The sequence below is a fragment of the Sceloporus occidentalis genome, unplaced genomic scaffold (assembly GCF_023333645.1).
Source record: "Sceloporus occidentalis isolate IW3139 unplaced genomic scaffold, rSceOcc1.0.p SCAF_2, whole genome shotgun sequence".
NCBI classification, from domain to species: domain Eukaryota; kingdom Metazoa; phylum Chordata; class Lepidosauria; order Squamata; family Phrynosomatidae; genus Sceloporus; species Sceloporus occidentalis.
In genome coordinates this window covers 200393797-200420364 of record NW_028316982.1, presented here as the reverse complement: position 1 = coordinate 200420364, position 26568 = coordinate 200393797, and the positions used below count along the sequence as shown (strand labels likewise).

Here is a 26568-nt window from a genome sequence, read left to right as displayed (position 1 = left end):
CAAATGGCATGTTGGGTAGGACATAGGACAGGGAGGCAGGGTTAAGGATGAGGGTGGATGAGAGCACATGGGACCAGCAACTGCCCAATTGCCCTAATGAAGGGACATGTAGTAGGGGAGTGCTTCCAATCTGATATGTATGCAATTCCCATCATTAATGTGAATGGGCAAGTCCTTAGGCATCCAAAGAAAAGGGAGAGGCAAAGTTACTAAGGAAATGAGAACACAGCAAACAGAAGTGTTCTATGTGTGAACAATTTTCAATGGCTCACTGTGTGCACTGCTAGAAATTTGGGCTATGGAATAAAATGTCATGGGGGGGGGGGGCAGGCATAATAGTTATTTTGTCCCTTGCCCACATAGCTACACCCTGAATCAGGGCATGTTGTGGGATGTATTTTAGAAAGCAATCTGTATGTAACAAAATCAGCTGAGTTGACCTGGGACTAGATGAAGCTATGTTGAATCCAAAGCCCTCTCTGCCTAGTGGGGAATCACTTAGGACTATATCAGTGATGGCCCTGACCTTTAAGCTGAGGTAGTGGCTGTGTCCTTAGCCTGGCTGAGGTTTAATTTTGCCATATCCCTGTTCCTCCCTCAATCTGTCCCTGCCCTCCTCTAGTTCTTTTGGATCTTCTTCTGAATCTTCTGCCAGATGCAGTTATACTGTCAAATTCCTCTGCAACTGATCTCTGAGATAGGTCAACAGAAGGCCGACTAGGCAGGCATAAAGGCAATTTAGCTGGCAGAAGGCTCCTGCCTAATCACAGCTTCCAACAGCTGGCACATCTTGAATTAGGATTGCACTGTTAGGAGACTGGAAAGAAACATTTCATATATTTCCAGGGTAGGGGGGTTATTTGGCAGCTTCACCTCTATAGCAGCAAACCTTCCTCTGCATGAATTTTTGTCTGTTGGAATTAGCAAGTCTGCCCTAGGACCTACCTGGCCGATGTGCCTTTGGAACAGCCATGTTTGTCACGCGTCCTGCGTCCTGAGGTTTGGGAGGTGATGCAGTAAACCTGCAGATCCCCGATTCGGACGGGGTGCTTGAGGTCAGGCTGTCTGTGTACTCATTAGTCCCTGCTGTAAGCTGCTCTGATGAAGTGTCTGATATGAAGCATTCCGTGATGGTAAACTTGGCATGTCGCAGCTGTTCTTCCATCTTGGCATGTTCATACGCTCGTGCTAGCTCTTCATAAGTAGAGGAGGCACTTTCTGTGGAGACCATGCTGCTTCTTGCTCGATCTAAACATCAAATGGGAAAGCAGTCACTTCAAATGGGAACTCTTTTGATAGCTTGAAAAATAAGCAAACTATATTTAAGATTATAGGGACAAGTTAATGTTTCATTATTCACATATCCACTATTCAGAACATCATTATGAGAGAGCAAGGTAAGTATGATATAGTGGTTTGCACACTGGACTACAAATTTGGATTCCTGTGTATCTGAACACATTAGATTAACAGGTGCCTCGTGTCCAGTTTGAATGTGTAATAGGAGGGTGTGTGTGTCTCAGATGCTTCTTTCACGAACATAAATAGAACATTATAAAGGAGTTCTCCGCACTAGCACTTCTTAACATTTCTTAAGTATGTCTTTTAGCTTCTTTCCTTCATGAAGAAAATTATATTTGTGTATTTTAAACATGTTAATGTTCAAATATTTTGCCCTAGCAAAGGAATATGAATAATTTCATAATTTTCTTACTGCTGTGGGAAAAAAAATTGTAAAAAATGCACATCGTTTTTTGTGGGAGAATGGGTGTATGTATGTATGTGTGTGTGTGTGTGTATGTATAGAAAACAGTGTTTCAAACAGCCATGTATGTTTTTGTCCTTGATTTCTGTTGTCTAAGAGAAACACAGCAATTTTGCACAACAAAAAGAAAAACTTTCACAAAAATATGGCACAGAAAAAGGAATCTTGCACAACAAACTCATGTACTTTTTGTATGTAAGATTTTTATTGTCCGTGGTAGTTGCTTGCCCATAAAAGCAGTACTCTTGAAGAAAAGGCACACATGGCTATCTTGAAACAGAACAGTTAATAATAATGATAAATTTTTTTATTTGTATACCGCTTTTCCTTAGATCAAAGCAGTTTACAGACCAATAAAACCGTTACAACATCTCATAAAATAGATAAAATGCAAAATACAAATTATATAAAATCTAAAAAACAATCATTCAAGAGAGTAAGGCAGAGAGTCAATGGGACTGGGAGTGCACAACTTCATTTTTCAGTGGGGAAGGCTAGACAGAAGAGGAAGGTTTTAAGCCTCTTTTAAAATGTTTCCAGGGGGGCCACAAGACGGAGCTTCTCGGGAAGACCATTCCAGATTTGTGGGGCTGCCACTGAAAAGGCCATCTGGGATGTAACAACATATTTGGAAGATGGAATTTCCAACAGGTTCTTCCGGGATGTCCTAAGTGTGCGGGGCGGATTATATGGGGAGATGCGGTCCCTCAAGTAACTCGGGCCCAAGCCATATAGGGCTTTATAGGTGATAACCAACACCTTGTATTGCGCTCGGAAGCGAATAGGCAGCCAGTGAAGATCTTTCAGAATAGGTGTTATATGGTCAAATCTGGATGCTTCGGTGACCAATCTGGCTGCAATATTTTGTACTAGCTGAAGCTTCCGGGCTTGGTACAAGGGTAGCCCTATGTAGAGCGCATTGCAGAAATCTAGACAAGAGGTTACCAGAGCATGTACCACGGTTTCAAGGTCCTTTTGGCCCAGGAAGGGTTGCAGTTGGCATACAAGCCTCCACAATTCCTGCACAAAAATGTGTATATTTCTGCATATAATAATTTCCAGATACATTTTAGGATGCATGAAGACAATACCACCCTACACTATTATAACACTATTATCCCACTTTAACTTCTCTGGCTGCCTCCTGTGGAATTCTAGGATTTCTAGTTTAGTGAGGCCTATGAACTCTCTGGCTGAAAATTCTTAATGCTTCTCTCTAAACTGCAAATCCCAGGATCCCATAAGAGGCAGCCATAGTGGTTAAAGTGAAATAATACTGCTATAACAGTGTCATCTGAAATTGCCCAAGGTGAAATATATATGAAATTGTCCCCACTGTATTATTATTTCCAGCCAGGTTTCCCAAGTGTCATTTAACCCTATTTATTTATTCTTTTGGTCAGGAAACAAATAATGGTGAACATTTTCCTCCATCTGCTGTAATTTATCCTTTTGCTATGAATGAACTATTCATTGACTTTTGGAGATAGGAAATTCAGGGTCATATAAGAGGGAAAGATGGAAAAAATAGAAATTAATGCTATTAACTGGTGATTGATAGTCCCAATGATGAAAGCAAAGTCTTTAAAACAACAGCAGTGGTAACTAGTAGTCCCAATGATGAGGATGGAGTCAGTAGACTATGAGCGGTGGCAATATTCTGCTGTTGTAGGACAATATTCTGCTGTTGCGAAACCTTCAGATGGCTACCTCCGGAAAAATGTGTGGCCGTTTCGCCCACAGGGATTCTACTATTGCTAATTCAAGTTGTCCTATGATCTGGAAGCATGGAATGACAGAATGATATACCTATCCGGAATTGTAATTTATTTTATACTGATGAAGACCATAGTGAGTCGAAACGGCCACACATTACTCTGGAGGTAGCCGTCTGAAGGTTTCGCACCATGTTTCTTTTGTTGAAAACAGTCAAAATTTGAAGGATATTGCCATTAATGGAATGTTATTTTATCCACAAGAGCTACAAATAATCATAACCATAGCTCCTAGATTGGATTGTCCTACAACAGCAGAATATTGCCACCGCTCATAGTCTATTGACTCCATCCTCATCATTGGGACTACAAGTTTCCACTGCTGTTGTTTTGAAGACTTTGTTTTCATCATTGGGACTATCAATCACCAGTAAATAGCATTAATTTCTACAGCTGGCTTAGTGTTGTTAATGTATTTAGGAATTGTTCATCACTGTTGTTCTTTATTAACTGTAATACACATAAAAATATACATTTTGCAAGAAAATTTTGTATCTTTATTATAATTACGGTATTTGGTATTGAAGATTCAAAATTTACCTTAGTGGTTCTCCCCCTGCTTTGATAGATACCATAGGTCTCGCATCTGATGGGCATGGTTTCCTGTGCTGCAGATCACTGGATCAGGAGTCCAATGGGGACCCAGGGGTGCTGAGGGAGTAGCGATGTCGCCAATGTGGGGGCAAAAGCGATTCAGCGTTCTCCGGTGACAAGGGGTGGAGATGCACATATGTGCATAACCGGCACCCGATGTGGTGAACACATGTTCTGTCGGTTATCCCTCTGTCATCCCAAAGCCTGGACATGACCAGGCAATTCTGTTCATTGACCAACATGGGTTGGTGGATGACAGATCTAGACCTTATGCTTTCAGGCCAACCCTCTCACTCACTTGCTGTTTTCAATAAAGTTGTGGTCTTTTTCTGCCAATTGGGTGTCCGTTGTTGTCTGTACCTCCTGCCCCCCATTTTTTCACAACAACCTATCCCCCAAATAATAAGTTCAGCATACTGGGTAGCTCCTTTCCATGTCAGTGAGACCTTTGGTGCCTCACTGACATGGAAACCATAAACCAATTTGGTGCCTCACTGACATGGGAACCATGAACCACCACCACTGCCATTAGTGAGAACTGTCAAGTGTAGAAGACTAATATTGCCAGGAATAAATGTGTGTATTTGTGCCAATAATCAAAGTTCTCTGGGAGTTTTCCAGATTAAAAAAAGAAGATAAAATACAACTAAGACTCTGTGAGGTGTGCATTCTATAAATGGGGTAACACCACTGAAAAGACTCCCTTCTCTTGTAGCCTCCCACTTTGCATAATTTGATCAGGGCAGCCCAAGGATTCTCTTAGATTAAGATAATTTTTAGCATGGTGAAAAATGAACTTAGATAACTTAGGCTTCATTCCTTTACCCACTTACTTGTAAGTAACTACAATTTAATGGTACTTAACTCTGAGAAATGCAGTCTAGGATCACAGTTTTTTGTGGGTTTTTAGAGCTATCTAGGATCACTTGGTTATGCCTGCTCCGAATGCCGCAATAAGAGTAAAATCCAGTCATATGACTTTTTAAAAAAAATAGCATTACTTCAGCAGGGAAAGCAAATATTAGAATTTACATTTCTCTGTAGAATTAGTATTACTACAAGTACTGAGGCAATCATGTACTAAAAATCACAAAGAAGGTTATGTGCTGAAACCAGCTATCAGGTTGTTATCATTATAGTTCAGTAAGGATGAAATGTTTCTGTATGTTCCCAGTTTTGCTCCCAGATGACATTGCCTGGCTTGACCATACTTACAGTCTAGCAAATAAATAATAAGGCTTGCTGGTGAAATGTTTTGAAGGCATATCTGTGAACTTTTATTTGGTTCCAACTATTGAAATCAGGACACAGCTTTTTAATTGGCTTTGGATAGCTGTTTTGACTGACAGTTGATATTGTCATTTCAAGAGAAGGCTCATTATTGCTCACTTTCCCAGTCACCTATTTTCCAGGTGGTCTAGAAAGACTGAGTCTGAGTTGCTGTACAGTAGACTAACTCATTTCTCACTTCACACTGAGTAATGTCCAGAAACTATTTTTGGCCTACATGAAATCCAATTTCATGTGGAACAAAAATAAAATAAAATAAAAATGGATGAATCTTTTTCATCAAAAAGTTATTGCAAAGTATGTATGAATAACAAAATTCATCTGTAACAAAAAAAGAGGATGTGTGATGATATCTAGATACCTGAACTTTGGCATGAATAAAGTTGGTTTACTTGGTTTTTAAAACATATTGTCGTAATTTTATTTATTTATTTATTTATTTATTTATTTATTTAGGTATTTATATCCCGCCCTTCAGCCCTAATGGCTCTCAGGATGGCTTACATTTATTATTATTTTTAACCAGACAGTTCCCTGCCCGCAGGCTTACAATCTAAAAGACACGACACAAAAGGAGAAGGAATGGTGAGGGGGGAGGGAATCAGGTCCAGCATTCTTCTCTCCCTCGGAGGCCTGGACCAAGGCAGATGGACCGGAGGGAGGGCTCTTCTTCTTCCAGGCAGGCCTGGTGGAGCTAGCCTGCCTCTCTCTCCCTCAAGATGCAGGATGATGGGAGGGCTCTTCTTCTTCCAGGCAGGCCTGGTGGAGCTAGGCTGCCTCTCTCCCCTTCAAGATGGTGGCTGAAGGGAGGGCTTGTCTTCTTCCAGGCAAGGCAGTTGGAGCTCGCCTGCCCCTCTCTCTCCCTTCAAGATGGTGGCTGAAGGGAGGGCTAGTCTTCTTCCAGGCAAGGCAGTTGGAGCTTTATTATATTAATTAATTTATATGTGTCTATTTGAAGCATGAGTACCAACTTCAATCAGCAGGTGACAGACCTCTCAAACTAGTCCCTAATTTTGCAGTCAATATGGAGAGAAGTAGTCCAATGGTCAAGATTTATTAAGCTGCTCCTCTAGAATAGAGCATCCATCACTTTCTCATGGGCATGCAGTAGGCAGACCTCTTTCTTGTCAGGCTATAAGTGTTTACCATGTCAACATAAGTGTAAGCAGCTGTATGTGTTCTCAGACAAGGCATACACAATGTCTTCAACTCTGACAGCTGCATAACTTTGCTTAAAGGCTTCCAGTCTGTGTCAAACTGGTATTTCTGCTGAATCTAAAAATAACAACAGCCAACCTCTACAAATGTAATTATTTCTGCTCCACATACAAAGATACTAGAATTTTGGGCATATAATTTCAGTGTTTGCTTCCAAATAAAACATAAGGTTTTGAGCAGATCTCTGTTAATAAACAATAGGTACAGGGCTATATTCATAATGATAGAATATAGACAAAAGTTAAGCTCTAGCCAAATCAGAATCAGTGTTGTTGTATCATTATCCATGGTTGGATTTAACAATAGAAAAAAAATATCATGTTTCCACCTATGTTTAGTGGTCTCCAATCCAAGGTGACCCTGCTTGGCTTCCAAGATCATACAGCATCTGGTACCTTTAAGGTATTTAGGTCCAAAGCAGAGCCATAGGGAGGTGAAAATCAACCCTTTCTTCATGTACCTTGGATCTGGGCAAGATTCTTTCAATCCATCTGCCAATTCTCATGAGTTTTAGTGGAGGATTTCCTTCCAAAGCAGTTTCAGAAATTGAATTAAGTTTTCATATTTCATCCTAGCTGGTACTCGTTGCATTTTTAAAAATTGTGTACATAAAGATAGATCTACCATCATGTCTATTTGGGGACACAGATACAGTGATTTATAACACCAAGAACTGAAATAATATTTTAAAATATTCATTTCTAGGGCCATATCCACATGGAGCAGCCTGTAATATTCTGGCATGAAAGCTGCCCTGATTTCCCCCTTTTACTGGATAATCTGGAATGAGGCCAGGTAGCTGTTCACACATGTGTCCCACTGTGTTGCCTGTCACTGGCACTGCCAGTGCAAGCCACTCCCTCTGAGGCTGAAAATGAGATGCCCAGCTTCAGTCACATGGCTGGGCACCTCATTCTAACCTCAGAGGGACTGCTTGTGATATTGTGTTTCTATTGGAAGATCCAAGTACAGGAATAAAATCTTTAGTTAAACTATTGATGGAATTTGAGGAGGTAGCGGGGTTAAAAGTGAACAAAGAAAAAACTGTGATACTAACTAAAAATATATCAGGCATTGAAGATCGGAAATTAGAAATAGAAAGTGGTTTTGGTGTAGAAAAGAAAGTAAACTATTTAGGTATAACCTTAACAAACAAAAATACAGATTTGTATCATAACAATTATGAAAAAGTGTGGAGTAAGATAAAAAAGGATTTTAAAAAATGGGATAAGCTACAACTATCCCTGCTCGGAAAAATCTCGGTAATACAAATGAGCATATTACCTAAAATCATGTTTTTGTTTCAAACAATCCCAGTATTACACTCTCTAAAACCACTAAAGACCTGGCAATCTGATATATTAAAATTCATTTGGAATAGAAAAAAGGCCATAATTAACCAGAAGATTTTGTGTGACTGTAAGAGCAAGGGTGGCTTTGGCCTTCCCAATTTGAAACTTTATTATTTTGCTTCTGTATTAAATTGGCTTTCTGAATGGGTTGTGTTAAAAAATGTAAGATTATTGACTCTTGAAGGGGGAGATATGAGATATGGTTGGCATGGATATGTTTTTTTACGGGAAAGATAAGATACACAGAGAATTTAAGAACCATACAGTGAAGAAAGCCTTACTTTTTGTGTGGGACAAATTAAAAGGTAGATTATGTAGATCTCTCCCTCAATGGTGTTCACCCCATGAAGCCTTTTTTTTTTTTTTAGCAAAGAAGGTATTTCAAAATCAAAGTGGTTATGTTATTCAGATCTATTAAAAGATGTAACAGAAAGTGAAAGAACAATGAAATCACAGGCAGAACTCAAAGAAGCCGGAATAACATGTCACTGGTATCTATATAGGCAGTTATATGAAAGATGGAAAATAGATAAGAAGCTAATAGGGATAGAAAGCCAAAAGACACAATGGGAAAAGATCACATTGAAAGGGAACAAGAAATTCATTTCTAAGTATTACAAGATGCTATTGGAGTGGGAGACAGAGGAGGAAGTAATCAGACATTCCATGATAAAGTGTAGGCCACAATCTGAACTACGAGGAATGGGAGAAAATATGGTCCAAAAAATTGAAATATACAACTTCACAGGAACTGAAAGAAAATGTTTACAAAATGATATACAGGTGGCATTTATCTCCAAAAAAACTATCTTATATGTATAAAAATATAAACCCCACTTGTTGGAAATGTCATAATAAGATTGGATCCTACTTTCACATATGGTGGACATGTAAAATAGCTAAACAATATTGGATTAATATATATAAATGTCTAACGATAGATCTGAAAATTTAAATACCATTTCTACCGGAAACTTTCTTGTTAGGAATGTTTGATAGTAAATTAGAAAAGCAGAAAGGGAAGTTTCTTTTTTATGCCTTAACTTGTACGAGAATATCCTTTGCAAAAACATGGAAAAATCCAAAGGCTCTACAGATGTGGTTATTTAAACTTTATGAGATGGTAGAAATGGACAGATTAACATGCTGGATGAAGGACAAGACAGAAAACAACATACAGCGAGACTGGGATGAATTTTATGATCTCTTGAAGACAAGATGGAAAAACAGCCTGCTAAAGAATGATGGAACGTTAAAATCTTAAATACATTTGTAGATTATTCTAGATAAATCTATGTATAGATATTGGTTTGGAGGGAAATAATTGTTTTACTCAGTTGGAAAAATTCAGTAAATATAAAAGATTGTGGAAACTGTACAGACAGCAGAAAATAAGGGAAGAATATACCACCAAAAGAGGTATACTTAATATGACAGAATTATGTCAGGCCAAGAGTTAAATAATAGTAAGAGGAAACACCTCTTTCTGTTATTTTTATCCTATTATATTATCGTTTGATCTGTAAAAAGTTAATTTAAAGAGTGAAGGAAACTGTAATGATAATTTGTCATCAAAGATAAAACAAATTAGATATTAAGATGTAAGCAAGTCTCAAGTAGCTGGAAGTATAAGTTAAATTCATATATGTTTTAGTACGTATATCCATATTAAAAAGCAATTGTATGTGTTATGTAATGTAAAGGTATACATGGCTCAATATAACGCAAATCAAGTACTATGTAAATGTTGTGGATTCTATAAATAAATAATAATTAAAAAAAAGAGGGACTGCTTTGAGCCAGCAGTGTCACAGGATGCATGTGTGAAAAGCCACCCAGCATCGTTTCAGGGAGCTCTGGAAAATCCAGATCAAAAGGTGAGTTTTTAAAATTTATTTTAAGTGTGGTATAAATGTGAGTTCAGTCCTCAATTGAATGTATGTCATCAGGATAGTTTGAACCAGAACTGGGGATTGGGCCCTGTGTAATGTGGATAAGGGAAGGATATGTTATTTGGCCTGTTCAGCCTAGGTTGAAAAACAGATTTCGTGACAATGAGAAAAGCCCATCAAGAAGAACAGCACAATTTTAGACATTTTTCTCTGGGTATTTGAACATCTTTAGTGTTGTACAAGAATTATTGTGCAGGAAAAAACATTTTACTACATTTTTCTATATAGAAAACAGGTTTCCTGCACAGAAAATATTATGTCCTGTGCAAAAACAACATATATTTTTCTCCACACAATATTTTTTCCATAACACCTGGGGACATCCAAATAAAAGAGGAATGCTGCGTAGAATATTGATATTGCTGCATAGAAATACTGGTAATTGATCCTTTTTGCAAGTGACGATGAAATGACCAACTATTTATTCCCCTCTTTAAGAAAAAGAACCTAAACTCAGATGTATCAGATCAAATTGAGAAAAGGAGGTATTCTATTGCCTAGGTTCTAAGGTCTATAAGAAGAAATGATACCTGTATCTTGTGATGGACTGACACTATAGCTGTCACTTTCTTTATCCACAGACCCTGTGGCTCTGGGGGTTGGTAGCCTCCAATCTGTTGTTAAGGTGTGTGCTGATATAGTTGGATGAGGTCTGTTGAGAGTCCATTGGCTGGCATATCTGTTCCGAGCAGTAGGCCCAGCCTTTGCATTCCTTCTTGTTGTAGGGTCTGCAGTTAAAAGAGAGAGATTGCTGAGTGCTTGATAGTCAAGAAAAGAAGACAGGAAAAATGGCTGAAAGGAATTAAAAAAAACAAAAACCTTCAGCGACTGAGTGTTAGTATGAGATCTGATGTCAGATAGGCTAATCTTTCCATTCTCTAATAATATCTATGTGGAATATATTTGTAAGAAATGCTGCATCTTTATTCACTTTCCTTTTATATGTCTTGATTGCCAAGCAGGTGATACTTTTTGTGTCACATAAATAAAATACTATTTAGAGTCGTTAAAAAAAACCACACACACCATTATCTAGAAATCAATCATTAAGGGATCATGCTAAAGTCTCAGTTCTTGTAATCCTCATTTACTCATTTTTCAAAGGAATGGGTGGGAGAGAATTTGGTGAAAATAGAATGCCACATAATAGCAGCACTGAAAGAATTTCCTTTAATGCATCTAAGAGGGTATTACTAACATAGGGAATAATAGTATTAAAAATATAAATCCAAACTTATGAAAAAGTTATTTGATATTCTTCAAAATAGCATGGTTGATCTTTTATATTTTAAATATAATGAATTTTTAATGGAAAGAGCTAAGGGTAAATTGTCATAGATATAAAAATTATTCATGAATCATCCTTTCACATAGACAGATTGACAGATTTTTTTTATTTACAAAGCCTTTTTAGATGCAAACTGTCCATATGTTGTTCACTCTGAGATCAGGGTAATAACCAGTACACTTTTAAAAAAAGTCATTCAGCAATGAACATGGCATGCCATCTTTTCTGTTGAGTAAAGGCAATAGTTAGATGAGTAGCTGAGCAAAACAAAATTGACTCCTTAATTTAACAACATGCTGCAGTGTTTTATATTGATTGTACAATGTCTTTTCTAAACCTCTTATAATTGATGCCAAAGTATTAGTAAATATTCCAAACAATAACAAAATGAAAAGAAAAAAAAAACCCAGAACCCTAGAATGGTATATTTGTTTACTGAACATACTAATTGTATTATGTGTTTTCTATACTGTATGTAACCAGAGCAAAAAATTGGAGAAATTGTTCATTTACCCAAGAAAGTTATAACACCACAGAATAACAATCAGTATTTTGAACTTTAATAGAAATTCCAAATCTCCCACCCCAAGACCAATTTGTACTGAGTGGAAAGGCAATCAGCAGGAATACAAAAATCTAGCCATTTTATTTCATGCAAAACGCAAGATTTTCAGGTGATCCCCTTATAAAAATTCAACACAGTAAGTCAGTGCTAGTTCTTATCCAGTATCAGTGCAACTATATCCTATACCCACATTATCCATGTGGGAAAAGAGCTGAGCAAGGTGAATGGCTTATTCCAGTGAAATGAATTCAAATTTGATTGAATTCAGATAACTCACCAAGTGAGTTATGGATAACATCTCATTATCAGAATCAGTTTCGTATTTGACATACAGATTCCTCCACAGACATTTTTACTGTGGACTTTAATTTCTTCTGGAATAAAAGATTGGCATGATCTTTATTTGGCTTTGAAGCACACAACAATTTGTCCTTCACACTTACTTGTTCCTGGCCGGGCATCAGAAACATCCACCAGTGGTCCAGTGGCCTGTGAGACAGACTGATAATGTACTGTATGGGTAACAGTCAGTGATTTCTGTTTTGATGTCTCTCCAAAATCAGCATCAGTTAGCAAGACTGTTGATCTGTCATCTGTGGGGAAAGGAAAGATAGAGAAAAATGTCTGTTCTGTTCCTCATTTTTACTGATATCTGATGAAGAATTACAAATATTAATTCCTTATTATTTTATCTTGGAATACAGCATATGATTTGCTTTTGATCAGCACTTACTGATCTTTCTCATATGGGTGAATTATTATTATTATTATTATTATTATTATTATTATTATTATTTTAAAAACCTAGTTCTTAATAGGGATTTAATCTTGCACATGTGAATTAAAAATTTCATATTTCAAAATACAAGAATGAAAGAAAGAAAAAGGGCAAAGAACAAGGAACAGCACTCTCCCTCTTTTTGGTTTTGAAATACTGCATATACAATTACACTAAGATATGAAGACTTTAAACAATCTTCAACAACAGGTCATTTATATTAAAAGATGAAATCAATTAATGCTGATGTCTGGAATTTAAATTTTGAATACAGGCAGGCTTCATTTTGCCCCTCCAAAGGGACCATAGCAGGATTTTTTTTTACAGTGCATTCTTATGCATGTTGTCGTAGAGTACAGAGGCCAAATGTATTTTGCAAAAATTGTAAAAATAGATCCACAATGCAACAAAACCAAACCAAAAACACTGAAAATTAAGGGTCTAGTTTGGCTTTACTTTGTGAGAGGGGATGCTTGGAAGTGATCCTATCCACCATCCTGGCCCTTTCCCCATTCCAGGGGTTTACCACAACTTTGAAGATTTTCATACCAGCTCTTACCGTGGGGTAAGCACTGGTAAAAACCTCAGTAAAACATTTAGGAAGAGTGTGTGTGTGAAAGCCTGACATGCTTCCTAAACATCAGGGAATCATCCCCTTGCCTCCAGCATCCCTGAATCATTCGGGGAGCAGTCATTTCCCATTAGCACAAAGTTTCCGTTAACGGGAATGGTTGCTCCCCGAATGATTCAGGAATGCTGGCGGCGAGGGGATGATTCTCTGAAGTTTAGAAAGTAAGGCTTTCACACAAATGTGCTTCTTAAATGTTTTACTGGCTTTTTACCAGCACTTAACCCATGGTCTGCATGCTGGATGCCCTAACCCCGTCCCTAGGGTGCCATTTTGGCACATGCCACTCTATATGGCATGCACCATCATGATGCCCCTCTGGTGATGCATCCACATGATGCAGCACTGAAGGAGCATCATAAAGCTGTGCCACTGTGGCTATGGCGCACCTTGGAGGGCACAAAAAGGAGCTGCTTTTTGCAGTTCCTTTTTGGGCTCTCTGGAGACTGGATTGGGGCTGCGGCATGAGGTTGCTGTGGCTCTGATCCAGCTAGTAAAGGGGCAGCTGCATGCTGCCCAACCGTACAGCCCTATACTGCTAAAATTCTGTAGTGTGAGTGGACCTACAAACATGTCATAAGGTTACAGTTTGACTCTTCTCTACATAGCCCTTCAATTTCCTACTTTAGTATTATCAGAATCAACTCATTCACCCACTATCAAGTATGATAGGTATTTACCCCAAGAAGAGAAAAACACAACAAAAACATCCAGGATCAGAGGGAAATCTCTTTCCCATCTGACTGTAGCTTTCCCACCATTAAGCTGTGAAACACAAAGTAGCTGAGCAAGAGGCAAAAAATAGGTCTCTCTCAAACCTATAGGGGTTAGTGAGCCACCCACAGATTCAGAGCTTCTATGAACAAACCATTTCAACGCATGGTACAATCAGGGTTTACACAATAAAATTTCCCTGAGAGTGCTGTAATCATTTGGGGATAGTCATTGTAGCATAGAAAACTATGGTGAACTCCTGCAATGAAATACTATACGGCTATTAAGTAAAGGTCCAGATAGACTGCTATCAGTGGAATTATCAAACAATCCATAACTTGTTTTTCCCCCTGATAAAAGCTATTAATAAGAATATACATAATATTATCATAGATTTTTTTAGCCCATAAGTGGAATGAACAAACATGAGCAAAAACTTAGGAAAAAGCAGTTCCAGCCCAGCTGGGAACAGAACCTCTCTAGGGGGTGAGCCATGTGAAAACTTTCCAAAGGACTAGTTTAATGCTTGTTAGCTCATGCTAGCTTGGTAGAGAAGTACTTAGCAAGGACCCAGTCACACTACACAACTATAGTTCTATAATTCCACTTTAATGGTCATGGTTTTATCCTGTGGAATCCTGAGGGTTGTAGTGTGTGGGGGCGCAAATGTTCTCTGATTGAGAATTCTAAATGCCTTTCCCTAAACTGCCATACCAGGATTCCATAGGATGGAACCATGGCAATTAAAGTCGAATAACAGTGCTATAATTATGCAAATTGCAGCAGTTAAAAAGCACTGTCTGCATGACAAACTCTCATAGCTCAAGGTGCAGAAGTCAAGGGGAAACCATTTCTCCACCTACCTTATCAAGGATAAGGTGTGGCAGTGGAGAAGCATATTTTAGAAAAATAGACCTCCACCAAAATGCAGAAATATATTTTCTTATGCACAAAAAATAAAATATTATTTCTGTTACAAAAAATGTTTTTTTGCACAAAATTACTATGTGTGAATTTTGCACAGAATAAGTTCTGAACTCTGTTTTTAAAGACTTTTTCTGCAGTGGAAACAAAATTATTCAAACTACTTGTTGCTTCCTTTAAGAATGAATGAGGAATTGCATCCATAGCTATTTTTAAAGGTGCCCTTGCCTTATGTTTACCATCTTAAAAACCAAAGCATTAGGTTCTCTTCTTACTAAGTGTAATGATGCAACCCTTCTGAAATTTCTGGCTTGAGAAGACTTGCCACTTCTCAGCATTTTTGAAATTCTGATCCTATGGGAAAGACACACAGTAATATTCTATCAGCAAGGTCAGTGTTTTATAGATATTAATAGGGTCAATAGGTGGAAGGAAGGAAATAATGGTTTTAGAATTAAGATTCAGTCAGTGATGCAAGGTGCTACTGGTTCCCAGGAAGGCAACCTGCTGGCTGAGGGAAGGTTTAACAGTGTCTGCTGCACACCATATAGTTCAATTCATTCTTTGTTACTTGTGCAGTACAGGATACAGCCATGATGAAGCAGGGAATGTGCAATTTAGGCAATGTATTAACTGGGCCTAAACTAGTTTCAGTCCACAAGAGAGTGGTGGCATAGCCTAATAGCTGACTGTTGGGTGAAATAAACCACCCCAAATGGTCAGCTTCAAACTGCCCTTGACAAAGCCAGATTGGGGCTGCAGCAACCTCACACTGTTGCTCCAATCCACCTTTATGCCAGCCAAAAAGGGAGTGGCAAACAGCCACTCCTTTTTCCACTGGCAAAAAGCTGGCTTTTCCACCCCACTTCTTTCAGCAGCATGCAGTGTATAAACGCCACACTGCCAGAGTACCCAGAAGCCAGTCGCCATGAGTGGGTGGCTTGAAGCTGTCTACTGGTCATCTTGGGGCTGTGCATCATTTGCACACCATGTCTCCAAGCGGGCTGGAAGCCGGCTTTTTATGCCAGTCTGTTCCAGCCCTGTGCCTCTCAGTGGATGAGTGCAGTTCATTGTTACCACAGCATTTCTATATCTTACACACTGGTAGGGAACCTATGGCCCACCAGATGTTGTTGAACTCCAGCTCTCATCAGCCTAAGCCAACAAGGCCAACAATAATTAATGGCAAGAATTATAGTCCAACATCATGTAGAGGGCCACAGCTTCCCTACTTATATTGTCAACTACTCTGACAACTTTCCTTGCAACTTTCTTTTTGATAACCTTTCATTACTTCTCCCCCAAGGAAATAAAAAAGAAAGAAATCCAAAGTGGTATCATAGCTATCATTTAAGTTAGATGATACAAAATCTTTCCTTTGAATTGTATTGCCACAGTCCTCTGCATACTTACTTCAGAATAAAAGCCTTATTGCACAAGAAAAGAAAGCCAAAATGGAGTGGGAGAGTAGGGGATTTCTCCATGGCTCTCCACATGCCCTTGTAGCACTTCCATTCTCTTCCCTTGAGAGATGGTCATAAAAGCATGACTTTTGTCCAACTGATTTTCCAGTGTAAGAAACAGGCATGCTTTTACAACTATCTCCCCTGAAAAGAGAACAGAAGTGCTACAAAAGAATGAGGAGAGACACAGAAAAAGCTGCTCCTCTCCCGGTCCATTTTGGTTTTCTTTTCTCATATGATAAGGCTCTTTGTCTCATGTTAACAACATGCCTATGAATATAGGTGCCAACATCATGTTGTTAATAGTTTCCAAAACTTCCTTACTAGTCACATGCAAAAGAAAAATATGAAATAGTTGTCACCTTCACTCACAGCTACATCAAAGCATGCCACAACAACAACAACAACAAAACCATCCAGTTGTTGTACAAAGCAACCTAATGAACCTATTGATGACTTACCAATTGTCTCCATTGTGTCCCTCTCTTCAATCAGAAGCTGAGCTCTGGGAATATCTATATGCATTCGCAGTGTCTGCTGTTGCTTGTTAAGTGTGTCCGATGTCCTTGTATTCTTGCTAGGAATAAAAAGATCAAACCAAACAAAAAAGAAGAAACATCTATTAAACCCAAATAATGAAATTATCCAAATGCCACATTATTTGAAAGAATTTAAGATTACTTTAGCCTCTTATCACTTTTGATGAAGATGCACAAAAAATGGTTTTCATGAGTTCTTTCAAGTACATAAGTAGTTTCAATTTAAAGCAGGAGGCAATAGGTTAGAAAAATAGATGAACAGTGACTACAAAGCATCCTCTGATATTCTTTCTGAAGAATGCAATCTTATGTAAGCAGTTTATACAACTGCTCTTTTTTCCTATCTTCCATTTATAGAACTAATGATCCCCCTCATCCAACCAGAGGGAAGTAGATATTAGAGCATTGTATTCTTACTCAGCTTTGGCACTGATGGGTAGAGAAATCCTAATTGCAGGATTCAATGTGCTGTAGATAGTTACAGGTTAATATACAAGGTTAAGAATAGTGGTCAAGTTTTGGGGTCCTTGCACATGATGCAACTATAACATTAGGATATCACTTTAACCTTTGTGGAAGCATCATACTATATTCTAGCATTTATAGTGCAACGAGGCAATAGAATGTTCTGGCAGAGAATTCAAAATGTCCCTCCCTTGGCTGCAAATCCCAGGGTTCCATAGGATGTTACCATGGCAGTTAAAGGAGAATTTTGTCCTATGATTGTGTAGTGTAAATAGGCCCTGGGTAAAGGCTACCACTTTCTCTGTTGCCCTCAGTAGGCAACAACCACTTTTAGTGAGGCTGAAGGCATGTCACAGGAGGAGATTTCAGAGGTGGACCAAAACAGCTTAATTTTCTCCAAGCAGTCAAAATTCAGTCCCATTAACTAATAGCCTTTATTGTTTTCAATGGATTTAATATAAAAAGCTCAGTCAAGTCGAGCAACCTACTGCCCATTAGTGAAATGAGATGATGACTGTACCAGTTCACTCCTCTCCAATTCCATTTAAGATTATATGGTTAAATGTAAATCAACAGAGAACATGGCATTTAAAAGAGGGCTTGTTTATTTAAGCTTTGCTACTCTCCTCCTCACCTCCTGGTGATTGTTCTGCTGTCACTTCAGTTAAACACATGCACATGCATACACACACGTGTGTGTGTGCATGCTTGCACACACACACTCCAATCACCACTCCTGTGTTAACTCTAAGTGACTGATAAAGCATTTTGGAACAAGAAACAATTAGTGCAATATCACTGAAGCTATTATGTTCTCATTTTAAAATTTATGCAGTAGAAGATTACCTTTGGAATTAGCTATCACACAAAGAATGAATATCTCTTTAAAATCTGGCCATAAAATTATAGCAAATCCATACCAGGTACACAGCATGTGGTAAATATACTCAAAGTTTTAATGTTTATTTAGATAAGAAATCAGCATGAACACAATCCAGTGGCATACCTAGTATATTTGACACCTGAGACAGAGCATTTTTAATACCCCCCTACTCTCTTCAAAAGCCATTTCTAGGCCCAGTGGAGCTGCTGCCCAGGTGGGAAAGGAAGAGACTCTCTTCACCACCCCAGAAACCACAGTTACCATACACAGAAGACAGCCCAGTCCTAACAGTGGCCGCTCGTGGGGTGGACTACTGCTGCCCTATAGGCTTTCCACGTCCGGCAGAGCTGCTGGGCAAGCAGGAGAGAGAGGAAGAGGCTCATTTTTCCACCTGGCAAGCTGAGATGCCAGACATAAAAGGCAGCCCTTTTCCACTGGCTGACACCCTCCACTGAGGTATTGCCTGTTGTCATCTGCATCCCCTGGACCCCCTAGTGACACCCCTGACATAAGCGGAGGTGTCCATATGGAAAGAGAAGAGGTATTCTGAGATTTTTGCCAACATTTATCTTATATAATTGGTCAGATTTTCAAGTTGTGACTTTGATTTCCTTTATCACCCTAATGGGCACGGTCAGGCCAGATGTCACGACAAGTGTGCACAGTTCTGATCTCTCCTTGGACTTGGATGAGGAATCCATAATTGATTGTATCTGGATAAGTGTCCACAGGGTGCATCGAAAGCCCAGACCAACCGGTTCTTTCTGAGGCTCCCTCTTTGCCATCTGACATCATCCGGCCTCAGAGGGAGAGAAAGGCTGGCCAACTTAATCAGGTCTGGCTTAAAGTAAGAAGAAAAGCCCTCCATCCAGTCCATATTCCTTGGTCCAGGCCTCACCTTGGAAACTAAGCAGAGTCAGCTCTGGTTAGTACTTGGATGGGAGACCGCCAACAAATGTCAAGTGCTGTAGGCTATATTTCAGAGGAAGGAAATGGCCAAACCACCACTGAGTATTCCCTGCCTAAGTAACCCTATGAAATTCATGGGGTCCCTATAAGTCAACAGACAACTTGAAAGGACACAAAACACACATGCGTGCACACACAAGTACTCCCCCTCCCCGAGTAATGCCAACATTACTTTCTAAAACTGAAAGGCGTAATGGCAACAAATCCATATATATATATATATATATATATATATATATATATATATATATTGCAGGCTCTAGGCAAGAGTAATGACATTTGTCTTCTTGAAAAGCCTTGCTGATTTTTTGATTTTGAAAGACGGATAATTGTTTGGCTTTTGATGGGCAAGGTAGAATGAAGCAGTTTTGGCTTAAGTGTGATTCTCTAGGATGTTGCTCTGTCTCAGGATGCAACACCAGAAAGTGAGTGCTGGCCTGATTCACTTTGGGATTTGGATGAATTGGTGCCTAGAACTACTGTATATATTATGTTTGTACGACTAGATATATCAATAAATTGCAAAGTAAGTTCATGGGTAAGGTCCAGTTATAAGGGCTCTTCATCTTACCTCATAAGCATTTCAGCCAAACTCTTTGCATCTGGAAAAAAAGTTTTAAACATTAAAATGTCAGCATTACGCAAGAAGCTCATTAGTGCTGTATGTTTCTCCAGTTAAACCAAGTTTTTTTTAAAACACAGTTGTCTATAGAAGAATATTCTTCCTGACGATGAAAGACTGAACATGAGAGAACAAACTGAAACTTAATCTCAGTACAACTAAATTATTTTTGCCAGGAAGTTGGTCAAGCCAGGGTTATGTATATACTATACAGTGAATGCGAATTGTATTCATTCTTAAGGCAGGGATTTGTAACTTGGGAGAATGGAGGGTTGGCTCCTTGATCCTTTGTTATTTATCTCAATGGCCATGTGGCATCAGTTATTATGAGTGATATTTATCATTTTTAGCTACCATACTGGTGCACTGGACCCTTTCCTGGGAGAGTCTAGCTAAGCCATATTATTTCATGCTTTATTATATCTGAAGGGATGTCATGTTGAGGATGGAAGTCAGATTTAATTAGAAAGAACCATAAAAACAAAGAGAGCAAGTGCCTTTAAGTTTCTTATCAACAGGCAAGTAAGAATATCAGTCTCCTAGTCACAGTCTTCCCCACTATGGTTGATGCAATGTATTCCTTTGTAATTACACTAGCAATTTCTAAATGTGCATCTATACCTACAAATTAGAATGCGCAAATATTATGCAAATCTACATCTTCTCCCCCCCCCCCCACTGCAAGCATCATCATGAATGTCATATTCATCATGGCTTGTTACATAGTTTCCCATAATCAGACAGAGGATTCCTATGTCTTTAAATCATTTATGTCCCCACTAGCTATCATCAGGTGGTTGTGGGCTTTTGTGGAGAAGCTGGACCAGAGAAAGCACTTAACTTCATCAACTTTTAAAATTCTGAGACAGGTCTCTATCATCCCTCTATAAGTTTACATCTTAAAGCAGTGCATCTTGGGCTATATGATATGGGAGACTAGCAATTTTTATTTTCCAATATGCTGGGTACAAGCACCATATTTTTGTCAATTTTTGTCCATTGGAAACAGCTGTTTCTTTTGGTTTTCCCCTGGAAATTCACTGTGGACAGACAGCTGATGACGTTCAGGCCAGCAAAGTTCACAGACCACAGCATTGTCCTGAAGAACTGAAAATTTTCAGGCAGACAAGATAGATTGTATCACTCACCCATTTCAATAGTCAGTTTTTCATCTATCTCCTGTACTATGCACTAGTCTTTGTAGTAATGTGAATCACAATTTGGGAAAGTTTATATTCTGTTCATGCTGTCTGAGGGGAATTCAGACATTTATAGTTCCAAAAAAGTAACTCGTATAGTTTGTAATTGCTGGGTGAAAGGGATCCTGGGGAGATAACTTGTTTGCCCTGTCGTTTGCCTTCCCAGGAAGGGAAGAAACATTTGGCTCATATGCAAGAGAGATTTTTCCGATGGCCAAAACAGCCCTGATATTTCATGGGAAGGGGCAGGATCTGGTTTCTCAAGTTGGGAATGTATAGCATCTAGAGTAGGGTAGACAAAGTATGGCTTATGGACTGCATGCAGCACGAGGTCTGTTTTTCTTGGCTCATTTTTTTTTAAAAAAATATTTTTGCCCTCTTGAGCAATTTTGGGATATACGCCCCCCACACACACCATTTTAGGTCCAGGAGTGAGCTTTCTGTAAAAAAGGAGGTGACTTCCAGATCACTTCCTTTTCTTTTAAAGGCCTCCCTCAGGGCTAACATAGCTTTTGGGAGCAATCACATGGCACATTTGCCCCAAACCCCTGTATTGGGAGCATTTAGCAGCTTTTTAATATACAAGTACAGTGGGAATGTGGCCCACCAAAGTCTCCTGGTGAGCTCAACCCTTGATATTTGCCTAACCTTGATCTAGAACACTTTTCTAACTCTTTTATTTTATGTTTTCAAAGATGCTATTTCCCTTATGGCTTACTAGATAGAATCATAGAATCGTAGAGTTGGAAGAGACTGCAAGGGCCATCTAGTCCAACCCCCTGCCATGCAGGAAATCCAAAGCAAAGCATCCCCGACAGATGGCCATCTAGCCTCTGCTTAAAGACCTCAAAGGAAGGAGACTCCACTACACTCCGAGGGAGTTTGTTCCACTGTCAAACAGCTCTTACTGTCAGGAAGTTCCTCCTGATGTTGAGGTGGAATCTCTTTTCCTGGAGCTTGCATCCATTGCTCTGGGTCCTAGTCTCTGGAGCAGCAGAAAACAAGCTTGCTCCTTCATCAATATGGCATCCCTTCAAATATTTAAACAGGGCTATCATATCACCTCTTAACCTTCTCTTCTCCAGGCTAAACATCCCCAGCTCCCTAAGTCGTTCCTCATAGGGCTTGGCGTCCAGACTCTTCACCATTTTAGTCGCCCTCCTTTGGACACACTCCAGTTTCTTGATGTTCTTTTTTAATTGTGGTGCCCAGAACTGGACACAGTATTCCAGGTGGGGCCTGACCAAGGCAGAATTGTGTGGCACTATTACTTCCCTTGATCTAGATACTATACTTCTGTTGATGCAGCCTAAAATCGCATTGGCCTTGTTAGCTGCCGCATCGCACTGTTGACTCATGTTCAACTTATGGTCTACTTGGACTCCTAGATCCCTTTCATACGTAGTTTCATTCAGCCAGGTGTCGCCCATCCTATATCTGTGCATTTCATTTTTCCGCCCTAAGTGCAGTACCTTAAATTTCTCCGTGTTGAATTTCATTTTGTTAGCTTTGGCCCAGTTTTCTAGTCTGTTCAGGTCATTTTGAATCTTGATCCTGGCCTCTGGGTTATTAGCTACTCCTAATTTGGTGTCATCTGCAAATTTGATAAGTATGCCCCCAATTTTGTCCTCCAAGTCATAGATAAAGATGTTGAATAGCACTGGGCCCAGGACAGACCCCTGTGGGACCCCACTGGTCACTTCTCTCCAGGATGAAAAGGAGCCATTGTTGAGCACCCTTTGCTTTTGGTCGGTCAACCAGTTACAAATCCATGTAACAGTTACCTTGTCTATCCCACATTTTACAAGCTTGTTTGCAAGAATATCATGGGGAACTTTGTCAAAGGCCTTACTGAAATCAGGATATACTATATCCACAGCATTCCCTTCATCTAACAAGCTGGTAATTTTATCAAAAAAAGATATCAGGTTTGTCTGGCATGACTTGTTTCTCTGAAACCCATGTTGACTTTTTGTAATTATGGCATTGCTTTCTAGATGTTCACAGACTCTCTTTTTAATGATCTGCTCTAGAATCTTTCCTGGTATAGATGTCAGACTAACTGGACGATAATTGTTTGAATCCTCTTTTTTCCCCTTTCTGAAGATGGGGACAACATTTGTCCTCCTCCAGTCTGCTGGGACTTCTCCTGTTCTCCAGGAGTTCTCAAAGATTATTGCCAATGGCTCTGAACCAGTTCCAGGAGTTCCCTGGCTGGGCTGCCTGATAGATAGTTGGAATGTGTGGGTCATGCTAATATGGCCATTTTGATAGGCCTATATTCTCCATCAACTAAGCTATTTTCAACACTGCTTTTGGGATGTGAGGAATTAAACACAAGCATGCCACAGTCAGTTTATACCTTTGGCAATTGTAATGCACATTCAAATTCCTAATCCCGTTTCCTTTGCTTTGGGATTGTAAAACTGCAAATGACTACCCTCACCTTTATGACATTGACTCTTGTCTCTAGCTAACACTGAGGGTTTTCTCTGTTTAAGTAGAAATAATACTAGTAGCCAAATAATTCTTCAAGACCAGTTGTGGCAGCTATTTTTTTGCACATAATTTATCTTCTCCAGCCATCAGGAAGATAAATACACTGAAAAATTATTAGACATGACATATTTAGACCATGGAAGAAAAGACATTAGCACAACTAAGAGTTTAGACTTGCGGGGATATTAAATTTGACTATAAAATAAACATCTCACACAATATATGACTGAACATCAGTACAGTTAGTAAGTGAAAAATAGGAATCCCAGCCATTCTGCTCACTTTTGATTGTTAAGGACTTGCCAGATACAATTCTGAATCTTTTTCTGATATGCCTCCTTGAGAAATCAGTAGCAACCCAGAGACTTTCAACTGAGCTTTGCTACAGTCAAAACCATAATTTGCTTGGTTGAACTGCATTTAGGAGCAAAGAAAGCACAGTTGCTGCAGCAGAACTAAGTTGCCCTTCCACCCACAAATAAAGACCCTGATTGTCACAACAGTCTGTCTTGTGGCAGTCAGCCTTTTTGTGCTGCTCCTCAGAAAATACTGCTACAAAGACCTAGCAGGAGGCAAGATGAAGGTAAAACTAAAATAACACTCACCATACTAGGTTCTTCAAGATATAATAATAATAATAATAATAATAATAATAATAATAATAATAATAATCTCCAAACAATATAGCACAAAGTACAGGAAGAAAACAAAGTTCCCCAGTCGCTAAAATTCTCAGACAGTATCTGCCTGAAATCTTCTCTTTGAAAACACAAAGGGGATATTGCTGTATGTACATCAGCTTTTTCACATAACATGTCAAATGGGCAGATGTCCAGGTTAAGACTGGCATGGTACACAACTCTGGGGAGATGGGCCTTTGATAGGGATAGAAAGAATATTCACTGTTATTTCTTGGGTGAAGACTGGAAAACCTACCCAGCAAAAATAACATAGAGATGTGCACAAATTTCACATGGAATTTGGATATCACAAAAACTTTCAGGAAATCATTCAGCACTGAAACAGAATGCAAAATTTGATTTATTTTGGGCAAAACCCCATGATTTATATATTAAAACCCTATGTGTCTTGCTTAAGGTTGGATTTTTTGCATGAAAATGGTGAGTTTATTGTGAAAAACATGCTTCTCAGGCAAAAGAAAAAGCACGGTTACCAAAAATACAGATTGTCAATATCTTTTTTAAAGGTTTCTGGATGAAAAACCTGGGTGCTTCTACAGGGCAGCTCTTGAACCAGAAAAAGGCCCTGACTGCTGCTCAGCATGGCTTTTTGGTACAGAATACATTTTTGGCAGCTCTGGATGTTCATGTGCTTAAGGCTAAAGTAAGATGAAAAATTCATTTTATTTTATTTTTAATAAGAATTTTCTGAAAGTTCTTCATTTCTTAAAAGAAATCAATGAAATATTTTTATTAATAATAATAATAGTGATAATAATAATAGAGAGCGGGCAAAACAGACAGATTTCCCCCACCCAGACAGTGAGCTTAACTTTTAGAAGTCTGGATTTGAATCTTTGTCTACTCAACCAGATAAGTAGTAGTGAATTAGGGTTGCCACCTCTTTTTTTCCACAATGTCCTCCTAATCTTTAACAGGTATGTGGAAGACTGGTACAACATGCTCCACTCTATTATACGAATAGGTGCACCAGTTTAACAAAGATGGTTAAGAATCTTTTTTGGTTTTTTCTGGTAAGAACTTAACATTTGCAAATTTATTCAATTTTTTGTTGAAACATTCAGATGACATATTCATTCCTCCCTAGTTGGGGCTGACATTTCTCACAATCTCATGTGATGCCATGGCTATTTGCCACAGCAATATCAGACTTTTTAAAATGTGACCATCCTCTCAAATGATATTAGGGTGGTGTCAACTGTGGAAAAGTGGCAGGTCTAGTGTCCCATAACATTAAAAAATGGCTCCACCATCTATTTCTTACAGCTCCTCTACATAAAATTCCACTTTCTTGATGAGGTGAGGTGACTACAATGTGTTAAAGCAAACATTTTGGTATCCATACTTACCTCTGAGTCTCTTTAGTCTCTGTTCCCTCCTCCTCCTTCTCACAACCAGCAGAAGCACAAAAAGCAGCAAGACCCCAACCAAGATACAGGAAATGGTCACCAGCATCTTTAGCCCTTCATTGGTTGCCAGACCTTCCTCACTTTGGACAACTGATTTAATGAGTGGAGGGATTGTACCTGGAAACAGTGTCATGACATTAGATGCCTATCAATGAAGAGAAAAGGTTGGGTTTTTTAAGTGACTATGGTGTATGGAAGCTCACCTGTATGTTCCTAAGGAGTTTAATTAATTAGGAAAGCTTCAACATAATAATTTGGGATGGGGCATTTTGAGGCAGACATGCAATGTTACTAGTTTGAGTAAAAAGGGAAGTTATAAAACTTTTTTTCTCTGTATGAAATGTTATTTGAATTTTTCTGGGCTCCTTATATGATCGGAATAAGGAGGGGAAGTAGGAGTAAACAGTTCCCAGCATCTTTGTTTGCAATGCAGATTTTTGATTGAGCATACTCAGATGTTGTCATTACTGAGATCCAGAGGCTTAAGGAGTTTTTTCAAACTGCCCCAAGCCCCTGTCAAATGCTGGTTACCCTCTTCTTCCCCTTAGAAAGTATAGGGAATGTGAGGACTATCAGATTAGAAGGTTGCTTGACAACAGACCATTATGCGGACCCAAATTTGAAATGAATCGGGGGGGGTTGTAGTGCCATTTCAGAAACCTTCCTCTTTATCACCTTCCTTTCCCAAATCTTGCTATTGTCACTGAGCTTATAAGTGGTGGAAATTCTGAATTGCGACAACCAAACAGGTTTTTCAAATTTTTTTCATGTGGTCTTATTCTTATTTATCTTATTTATAATGTTTTGTTTTCTCTATAAAATATTCAAAGCTACATACAATAAAGCTTTTGAGCTCAACGATGTTAATAATTAAATGGTATGACCTGCTTTTCAATGAGTGCTGCTATGCCTGCTGTGGAGAGAAATTTCTCCTCTCCATTGTCAGTTACATGCATGAGCACATACACAGATCATA

General features: G+C 38.9%; 1 protein-coding gene across 4 annotated transcripts in view; it reads right to left on the bottom strand.

Annotated features, from left to right (window-relative positions):
* DSCAM (DS cell adhesion molecule) overlaps positions 1-26568 on the bottom strand; it is a 486147-nt gene that overhangs the window by 28552 nt on the left and 431027 nt on the right. For 3 of the 4 annotated variants that reach the window (XM_089511983.1, XM_089511982.1, XM_089511985.1), the window contains exons 27-32: positions 25533-25709; positions 19734-19764; positions 16768-16883; positions 12243-12392; positions 10477-10674; positions 946-1248 (exon numbers count right to left, since the gene is read on the bottom strand). In XM_089511983.1, the coding sequence (XP_089368109.1) occupies positions 946-1248; positions 10477-10674; positions 12243-12392; positions 16768-16883; positions 19734-19764; positions 25533-25709 (975 nt within the window). The remainder of the gene's footprint in view (positions 1-945; positions 1249-10476; positions 10675-12242; positions 12393-16767; positions 16884-19733; positions 19765-25532; positions 25710-26568) is intronic. The other variant, XM_089511984.1, reaches the window with a different exon arrangement.